The 10,841-nt window shown below is 32.5% G+C and overlaps 1 protein-coding gene across 1 annotated transcript; it reads right to left on the bottom strand.

The window, feature by feature from the left end:
- Nucleotides 1-628: 628 nt before the first annotated feature.
- LOC108773464 (protein FAM160B1) lies at nucleotides 629-10,496 on the bottom strand. The gene is made up of 7 exons (XM_018539280.1): nucleotides 10,312-10,496; nucleotides 8,108-8,512; nucleotides 3,288-3,917; nucleotides 2,496-2,946; nucleotides 1,806-2,169; nucleotides 1,125-1,625; nucleotides 629-844 (listed from the first exon to the last, which is right to left on the bottom strand). The coding sequence occupies exons 1-7, from the start codon at nucleotides 10,420-10,422 to the stop codon at nucleotides 745-747; spliced, it is 2,562 nt and encodes an 853-aa protein (XP_018394782.1). The 5' UTR covers nucleotides 10,423-10,496; the 3' UTR covers nucleotides 629-744.
- Between the last annotated feature and the right edge of the window lie 345 nt (nucleotides 10,497-10,841).

Raw genomic sequence — 10,841 nt, 5'->3', positions numbered from 1 at the left:
GCTTATTTTAATTATATTTTTTAAGTTTGTTAAATAGGTTATGTTTTCATATAATGTACTTAGAAAGCAAAGAAAATAACAAAAGGAAAGAATCTCATACACGTATCAATATTTCTTTACATTCAAAAATCTTAAGAAAATATGTGAAAATAATTATCTTTTATTAATTCGGCAAACTGTGTATTTCTTAATAATAAAACATGTCCTATACAGTACAAAATATTCGTAATTTTTTTTTTTAAATATAAATTATTTCAATTAAATATTTCAGAAATATTTTATAACTATTTATAAAAAATATTGCATAAAAATAAAAGAATATATTATATATATATATATATATTTCAAAATTTTTAATTTCCTAAACAAATATATATTTATATTTTAGAAATATTTTATGACAAATTTTTAGAAAATATCTCAAATTTTGCAATGAAATATTTTGGAAATATTTTATGCTATATGTGGAACGCCTCGTAAATAATATAGATATTTCACAACTTAGTTCATCAGAGGGTTTAGATAAAATAACTATAAAATCTAATTCTTGGTAATATAGTTTAATTAAATGTACGTCACATATTTACGTCGCATACTTAATTACAGATTTATATCTTACAAAGTCATCACAAAAGTATTTACTACTTAAAGTACAAGTAGTTATACACGATTTTGATACATAATTAATGTCTACAAATTATTCAAATATATTACCACTATATTTAACAAATATGCAGAAATTTGTTAAATAGAATGGTGATATTTAACGTATGCTATGCCTGCGAGATCCTTGCATAATTCTTCCATCACTACAACGCTTTCAAATAGAATATTCTCCTTGTCCCTAAAACACAATTAGCAAAACATAAAGAAAACAATATTGTAAATTAATATTCATACATTCTATAAAAAAAAATCTAATTATACAAATTGTTTAAAAAATAATCTTTTGTAATATTAAATTTTATGAACTTTAAATGTTTATAGCAAAATATATTAGGTAGTTTAAAGGGAATTTACATTGGCCGAGTTTTATAACTTGATGTAGTATGAATGTAATGAATTCAATGTAAGGACATAAAAAAAATATTAATTTGTGATAAAATAAATCTGATTTCACTTACTCTTCTGGAGAACAATTACTCAATAATCTCTGCCTCGTCTCCGACAATATCATCTTATTTTCCGGTGTCTTTGGTATTTCGCTAACGAGCTGCTTGACGACTTTCTGTAAGCGCAAGAACAGACTCTTCGTGCCAGGTATCAGAGGTAGTAAAGGATTTAGCAGAAACTCGTGCAGGTACGGGTGCGGGAGTAGCGCCAATCTGAGGATCAACCCCATGACCTCTAAGTTAATTTCATACGGCTGTCTCGACATGTTGCTAATCTTGTCAAAAAGCATGCTCAGGAATGGTCCCATGTAGAATCTGCCCGAACAATGATCAGCTTCTGGTCGTGAGTCGGAACTCGCGGAATCGTCTACCATTACCGCCTCTAATGGCCATGCCATCAGTGCGCAATCGGAAAGCGCCGAAGTATACTGCTGCTCCCAAGCAGGCATATACTTCTCACAGTTATTAACATCCGGGTCTGTTTGCAAGTAACGTGGCATTAACGACAGGAAACTGAAATGAAGATTATTTCGTTGTAATATTTGTATCATTTTCACATTCTTGTTCGTTGTTTACTTAATTCCATTAATTCTCTAAAGAGCGGCGCATCTTTGCATTTTGACTTAAGCAATTAATATATTTTTATTTATTATAAAAAATTTTTAAGAATTCATACCAATTAATTAGTCTTACCAATTGATAACTCGATGGATGTTACTCGGTGCCAAAGTGCGGCTGTGATTTTGCTCATAAGAAAGATCCAGAGTTCCTTTTTTATCTTTCTCTCTTTCATCTTCCTCATCACTCCACGAGGTGATAGCACTATCAGCAGCAGTGTTATCATAATATGCTCGTGTGGACAGATAAATCAGTACGAGACAGTGCAGTATGTGTTCATTTCTTTTGTCTATAGCCTCCTCGAACAATTTCAACGTTTCTACCGTGAGATCGTTACTGTCTGTGAAGCAGTTCTCTATCAGTCTGTGCAACACCGGTGACGTCCACACGTTTGGTATTTCTAAATCTCTGTCTTGCCCGACCAACCAGTAACTCACCTCTGAAAAATCATTGAAGCTTCAAATATACATATAGGATGAACCGATGATAAATATTTTCAAACATTTAGATGAAAAATGAATTACATAAATAGATCTTTAAAAATAATAATATAAAATTGTTAAAGGACTCTTGATATAAACATAAACGAAAAAATAAAAGATCTTTAAAATATAAAAATTTTTTTTTAATAAAAGATAGTTAGGTTTTGGCTAAGAAAATTATATTATAAACTGCTCTTAGACGTATATTGAGTCTTATAGAAAGGTTTTTCAAATATTTTATTAGTTTGTTCGTGAGATCGTTTTAGAATCTCAAATACATTACCCGTGCATAATATAGAAGAGGTAGTCACTTTCAAGCATTTGGCGACAAGGGCTGTGATAAGTACGACATGATGATCGGCCAGGGCGGGTGTCACTATCCTTTCAAAAAACATCACTCGAATGGTCCTCGCTAACGTCTCAGCAAGCTCCATCTGAGCTTCTCTGATCAGCCGATCACAATAGTCGTACCACATAAAAAACGCCGCCACTTGTCGGCAACCAGGGAATTTCTTTTCCTGGGTCCATAGCGGCGAGTCCAGGCCCCACGTGACATCTACATTGTATATATCCAAGTGGTCTACGTGTGCCGGAATGGCATTAAACAAGTTCTCCAAGCGAGCAGAAACTATTAATGGCAGCTCGCTCCTGGCCACCGTTTGCGCGAATGAAGGATCCTTCAGGGACGCCAGGACCATTATTCCCTCGCATGCTCGTATTCTCACGGTGTTGTCCTTGAATTGAGAAAAGAGTGATGGATTATGACACATTTACAATGTTACAGATACAATTAGCTATTAGTATTAATAAAAACAAAATGCCGCTATGGATATAAAAATAATTTTGTTGGACCATCAAAAATTATTATTGTCATAGTTAAAATAAAGAAAAACTCAAGCATGATGAGCAATGCTACAAAGTTTTAACATTCTAGCAATTATCTTAAGTGTCCTACATAATAATTTTAATATTCCAACGAAATTATATTTTCAGACTTGTATCTAATTAAATTCTTAGATACTTTAAAAATTGTTCTTTCCGTGAAGAAAGTAGTGTTTTGTCTAAAGTTCTTTACCGCGCTATTTAAGTAGCTAAGTAAGGCGTCCAATAGGAGACACTTGGACTTCTCTGGCACCTTTTTCGGCGATTTTAAACTCTGATTATCACTCGCCACGTAACTCGCGTCCTCGTAGACATTGCAATCAGTATCTAATCGCAAATCTCGCAGGTTTTGTAAATGTTCGTCGATTTTATTCCCCGAGGAGTCTCCTCCGCTCTTTTCTTCCCACTGTTCGCTGTTCGTCGTATTCAACAAAGGCGAATCGCAAACCGACTTTTGGGCCAGAGGACTCGATGACACGCTCTCCTCTCTTGAGGACACTGACTCGTTCGATCTCCTGGACAAATGTCCTGAATCTGACGCAGTCGTCTTGAAAACATGATTTGAACGTGGCAATTTCCGGCGTTCCTTGTCAAAGAGGTTTGGATTGATCAATGTGATTGCTTGTGTATCCAAAGGCTCGAACAAGGGGTTGGAATTGATCCTTTTTCTAGTCGGGATGTATGTCACCCTTTGAATCTCCGTTCTTTCATTATCTTTCTTAGTAGAATTGTTGACTGCTTGCACAACTGGCACATCATTGATAATATTGGTCACATGAGGGTATTTGCAGACCAAGTAGCAGATTGTCAACAGAAACTGTATCTACAAACAAAAAAGATTTATAGCAGATATTAGTATTTGTAATTTAATAAATCAGTATAGATAGTTTCGAAATTTTTTATATTTAAAAATCCGTATTTTTAATAATCCTTTCAAGAGCACTTTTAAAAATATTTGAAACTTATAGATACATGTTTTTTTTATTTTAATATTGACATATAATCTCTGTTTCAAATTTAAAATAGAGATGGCGATAATTAATTTCGATTAAAATAGCAAAAATATATTTATCAAAAATATTAATTTTATTTATTAAAAAGTTTTGTTAAAAAAATGTAAAATACAAATCTAAATCTACAAATTATTTTGTTATAATAATTAATTTTTATTTCATCATTAAAGCGATGATAGTCACAGTAAAGTGTATTTAGAATAGCAAATTAAGTTATCTTTCTTTAGCGAAATATTCATATTTTTACATACAAAGAGTAGAAAAATTTTGTTGAGAGATCCGATGAAAATTTTGGAAACAGATTAGACAATAAGTTAGTTTTAGATCATCAAAATAATCACGTTGGAAATTAAAAAATAACGAATAATGCTGAATATTTTTTTATTTTAGCAATTAATTTAAATTTCTAATAAAATTATTTTTACTTTCAATAAATCCTTCAGATCAATAATTGTATCCAGCAAAATCGTTTTCTTTTCGTGCAAAGGAAGAAGAGAGAAATAAAAATAAATAAAACTTTTTCATGTGGAGAATTAGATATTTTAGAAAATTTATGCTTTTAATATTCGCTTTACAAATTACTTTTTTTTTTCAGTTTATTCACTTATAAAATGATATTTTGCAATGAGGCTTTTATGAGCAAAGCAAAAGCTTTGCTGTGGCAATATCGAATAATTAATATAACAGTAAAACTTGGGCATTTTTTTGTCTAAAACATGCAGCAGCAGGAATGATGTTTCTGCTGTAACAGCGAAAATTTCTTTTGTATATGTAAGTTAATAAGCATCTCAAAATCGCATCTAAGCACGATCGGTGGTGCGATACCGAACGCGGTCGAGGCTAAACGAAATTAACCGAAGGTCCATTCGAAGTGCAACGTCTCGCGCTGGGTTGACGTGTACGTAACGTCTCGTAATTCGCGATGTTTTTTTCTTACCATGCAAAACGATAATCAGTAAACCATTATGCGAAAGTGACACTTATCGTTGAGACACTTTATCATAGAACGATATCAAGAAGTGTGAATAACAGCAGGTATAAGAATTATATCGAGACATTTCGGAATCGTGTATGCCATGGCATCGGAAAACGAAACGAATAATATTTTCGACTAAGAAAATTACAACATTAGTGCAGTTGAGTGCAAATCTATTCACATTTACATATTTAATTCAGTGTTAAAAAATAATCTTTTTAAGATGATATGAGATTATTGTGACAGCAAAGAATATGCGTAGTTAAAACATTAAAAAATTTTTTAAGTGAATAGTCATTTTGAAGAGTAAAATTTTACTCTTAAAGATTGAAAATTGAGCCACTCTTTTTCAAGACTAGTTCAATTTTTACTCTAGAATGAGATTCTACTTTAAAGAATTCAGAGAGGAGACTAAATTATTAACACTGAAAATAGAGGAATCAATTTACATTCAATTGCACTAGTTTTCCTGATAGAAAACGCAAGGAGAGCAAAGAAATTAATCGAAAAAAAATATTCTGCATTTTCTTTCGAAAATTTCTTAATTTACGACGGCTCAAGGAGAGTAATCGTGAAATTGCAATGACTGCGTCACTTTCTGCCGTAGAAAGCAAATGAGTAAACGAAAACGCGAAGATATATATATTCCGGCATTTTGAAATTCCAAAACGCGTCGGATCGGTGGCGCGAAATCAAACGCAACCACGAAGAAACGCGGAACTAGCCGAGGAGGCCCGAAGATATTATACATTCGAACTCGAAGTGTTTTGTTTCGCGCCAACGGATATACGGTGTGCTGGTGTCGCCGTGTAATCTGCGATCTGCTGCGTTCAAACCTACCTGGACACTCATCAGGTATCACATTTATCCTTTAACGTTCAGGAAACAACTCGAGAAAATCTGAATACAGCCTAGTAAACATAGCCTAGGAGAAACCGCATAACCGACCTTAGTTCGGTTGAGGAACTTCCTTTTTCTTAGGTCTTTTGTAACGCGATGTGAGCTCTTCTCAAAAATTTCTGTTTGCTGGAGTCGATTGAATGTACTTCTTTCTTTCGAAAGTCCACACCACCACACCTCAAATTGTTTTCTTCGCGTAGTACTAATAATAGCTAATTCGATTGGACGTACTACAGTATATGATGCATATTAAAACCGTGTATACACTGATTTAAGGCCTGTTCTTTTTTTTTTTACCGAACTGGTACACAGAGTGCAATAAGTTGAAGTGAAACAGATGTACGTTTGTTTCATTTCAACTTATTGCACTGTATGTACCAGTTCAGACAGTGCAGGCAAAAAGAAAATCTGAATGTAAAACTAAAATATTTTGAATTATAAAATATATATTTTACCTAACAATAAAGTGTATCGAGAGAGAGTGTATTTCATAGTTTAACTGATTTCCATGTTTATAATAAACATATTTTTATGTCAATTTATGAAGAAAAAGAAAAAAAAAAAGGATTTTCAATTGGTTTCAGGTTCACTGCGGTTCCGCGTCGCTGGATGTTTCAGGAAAATCATATATTCGACACAGGCCTGTTCTTTTTGCCTGCACTGTCTGAACTGGTACATATACAGTGCAATAAGTTGAAATGAAACAAACGTATATCTGTTTCACTTCAACTTATTGCACTCTGTGCACTAATTCAGTAAAAAGAACAGGCCCATACCCTACTATAAAAAAAATCACGTACTGATTTAAAACAATCTGTTATAACAGATGTATACATGTGATTTACTTGTCTTCATTATATGATTTGTTATGTAACTTCGTGACGTGATTTTTTTCAGTAGAATATGGACTCGTATGAAGTACTTCAGAATCGCAGGATTAATTAACTTTGCCATTGTATCGAGCAGCGACGCAAAATCGAATGTAATTGAAAAAAAATTTTTGAAAACCCAGACTTCCAGCTAACTTCACCTTCAATTACGTTCGATTTTGCGTCGCTGCTCGATACAATGGCAAAGTGAGTCGCGAGCTCTGAGTGTGTCACAAGTGTTTGAGTACAAGACTTCATCTGATTAGTGCACCTCTCAATTCTACGGAGAAGAATAACCTTTTTACGCCAGATGAGAAGGATCCTACGCCAACAAAGCTGGGACGAGATGCAGTGGATTCAGTAATCTGTCAGCAGTTGATTACGTAAGTGAGCATTAAATTTTTTAAATCAGTTACATATTAATGTCAGTGCATCAAGCGCAACTGATATATATCGAATTGGAAATGAAACTGAGTAAGAAGCATTAATTAAGAAATAAATAGAAAAATTTTTCTGCAAACCGAAGAATAGAATAAAAGAAAAACTTCAACAAAAAATAATATATTTTTGAAAAATTATCAGGCAAAGAAAAATGAAAATGTCTTCATTGCTAAAAAATTGTTATATTAAAATCAAATTTTAGTTAAAATTTTCAAGTAAATCTTTTGTGGAATTTTGCAATTGAAAATGTCTTTGTGTATATAAAATTATTCATCATGTAGACTAGAATTTTTCCAGATAATTGTGATTCCTTAAAATTGTAGATTGTTTCGTTGACAAGTTTTGAATAAATTCGAAAGAGAAGATACAACTTTTTTCATGTCTCTGGGGATCATTTTATTTTTATATTTTCCAACGTTCTTATTTTTCTTTATGAAAACTGAAAATTATAATAATGACGCTACTATTCGAAGAATTAGTATATTGAATTAAAGAATAGAATCCTTATTCTCACGTTGTTACGATACAGCTATCAATTATACTTCAATCATTTAAGAGTCTATTAGATCAACAACTCTGAATTAGTTTTTAAGTGATTGAAGCATAACTGAATACGAATTTTATTCTTTATTCCAATGCACCAATTTTTTCTTAAGTATAACGTCATTGTACACATGATAATTTTCGATTTCCATAAAGAAAAATACATTAAAAATAATGTAAAAATAAGATGATCTCGCATGGCCACGAAAAAATGAAAATTATCCTTCTTTCATAACAGATTGCAGTGAATCGATTTCACTATTAATCGTACCTCTTCAGCCTCGATTGGTGACGGTGGGTTGCCATTGCAGAGTGCTACTAATCGTTGTACTGGCGCATAGATAGACGCGTGATGCAGTAAAGGATATATTGACCTGCTCAAAAATTTTCTCAGAAAGGCGAGGCATACTGTTCGCATGCCAGGCGGTGTCTCCGCGCTTGCCAAAGTCGCCAGTAAATCCAGGAGTTTGTGCTGTAAAAGATATTCTAGGCAAGGCCCCGGTTCATTCTCTTTTTTCTCCTCTTGCAATAAAATATCCAGTAATACATCTAGATGTCGGGGTATGCTAGTGTTTTGTACAGGCACCTTGCAATCGGTCAGATGACTCACATAGAAGTTCATCAATTGCTTCCAGTGGTAGGTGAAATCTTGCAATGGTGTCGCCGGCGGAGCTATCTGAAAGTATTAAAGCAAATATAGATATGTATTTTGAGTGAATACGGTGAAACGTAATTTATTCTCAAAAGTAATTTAGTATAGATATATTTTTTCAAAATAAAAGTGAAAATTAGAACACTGAGAAAAAATGAATTTTTTAATAAATATTTATTTGAATAATGTTTACTAGACGGTTATTTATACTATATTATAATAAATATTTATTGTAAATAAAAATGATTGTTAAATTAAAGTTCTTGTACCAAATAAATATATATATTTTTATATTTAGTAAATATTTAGTTGGTACTGTTCAAACAAATAATGTATTAAATTTAGATTTTTTTTCAGTAGAGTACCAACGTTTTCTTACTTATAAAAAGAATCAAGCTACTAAATTATGTAATGAAAGTAATAAAAAATCAAATATTTCATTACTACAAAGCACATATTGAAAGAATAGAAAATTTTAGAATTCTATCTTTTATGCAGGAAATATAATATTAATTCTAAAAGAAAATAGTTCACAGTAAAAAGTCATTTTTTATATTAATTTATTTTATTTTAAGTCTTTGTCTTTGTATATTAAAAAAAAATAGAAATAGTCAATAATAATAACCGGTCGTTTCTAATATTAAAGGAAGTCTAAGGAACTATCTAAGGAAGATAGTTTTAAAATTTATGTAAGGTCAAGTAAATTACATATCAACAATTAGATATTTAGTGTATATACATATATATATATATATATTGAGTATATATATATATATATATTTCTAAACTAAATATACATTAAAAAGGTCGTTACAGTGTAGATCATAATTATGAAATTATAATAGTTGTTCCTATTTGTGTCGCGTCAGATCAATTTGAGATCGAAACAGTTTAATTTTAATCATATATTTTATTGCACAAAAGAATGGAAGAGATTAATTGCACACGAAAAAAACGTTTTTATGTCAAATTACGTATTATTACCTGATAAGCTTTATCGGTAATAATTTCAAAGTGTTAATTTATTACGTGGCCCAATTCGACGCGAATGTCCTTGTTATAGATAGGAAAGGAAAAATTTTGCAAGTACTATTTGTGTTTTACATATATTCTATTTATTTCTTATTTTTTCAATATTTTTTTCGTACATTTATTTTCATATACTTGCTCTTATCTTTATCATACAAGAATACAGTTTTACGAGTCCCTGGAGAAGTTACAAAAGATGTCGACCGTTTCTTTAACGAATAACTTGTCTGAAAAATTTTAAGAGCAATTCATCTCTAACTGCAAAACATTACAAGAATAAATGTATAAATATATGAAAGAAATTTATACATTAAAAATACCTATAGCAGATGCTATAGGAAAAATCTGTACGTTTAAAAAATAGTAATCGCTATTTTAAAGAAGATAATATTCATTTAATGTAAAAGCACGCTCGAATTTCAATAATTAATTCTATCTATGGACTCAAACTGTCAGTCCACATATGCTATCTTGATAGTAACTTGTTAGAAACTGTAGAAAAATTACGCTACAAATGTTCATAAACACTCCTCTTTTCTGTCGATATATCATATTCAATCGGTTTTTCAAAAGGATTGCAAGACTGGACTTGAGCGAGACCTTTATGACATCACCCGCATTCCGCCGATAAGTACATTAGGTTTTCCTCTCGTTGCGATAGGGAACTATTTAGCATATTTGTTATCGCGGAGTGCAAGGACAGAGCGCAATTGCGCGATTCGTAGCAGACGCTATCGTCGTGTCGTGCTCGTCATCATCGCCGCCACCGACTGCACCGACTGATTATTACTCACCACGTCAATGGCATTCTTCAGGGCGATCTGAATGCCGCTGATCATGTTAACTCTCTCGCAGGGATACACTCGCGCACAACCCTTATTCTCATCCGCGTACTCGCGAGACATTCCCGCGTAGTGTTGCCCAGTCGCGCCTCATCGTGTGGCGGAACAGATTTTTCTCTACAGCGGCTTTGCGCGACTTTGACGTGTCCCCCCACGATGCCAGACGATCGAAGGTGCACCAGGTGGCGACACCAGGATCACATGTGCGCCTGTGCGAAAAATACACCCGGCGTCGTAAACAAACACACGCGGTAGAACGTCGCGACGCGACGATACAATTGCATTTACGTTTTTTATTATTATTTTTTTTTTCGTGTAAGTAAATCGCAAAATTGTACTAAAAATAGTATCACGAAACGCATACTTTCTAAATTTTTCAGAGTGAATCAATCTTATTTTACAGAATGAAGATTAAAATCAGTCCTGAAAAAGAGTGGTTCAATTCTCAATCTTTAAAAATAAGACTTCACTCTTCAAAAAGT

This window comes from Cyphomyrmex costatus, unplaced genomic scaffold (assembly GCF_001594065.2).
Source record: "Cyphomyrmex costatus isolate MS0001 unplaced genomic scaffold, Ccosl1.0 scaffold21, whole genome shotgun sequence".
NCBI lineage: Eukaryota > Metazoa > Arthropoda > Insecta > Hymenoptera > Formicidae > Cyphomyrmex > Cyphomyrmex costatus.
Note: the sequence above shows the minus strand (reverse complement) of the source record. Positions and strands in the feature narration are given on the sequence as shown.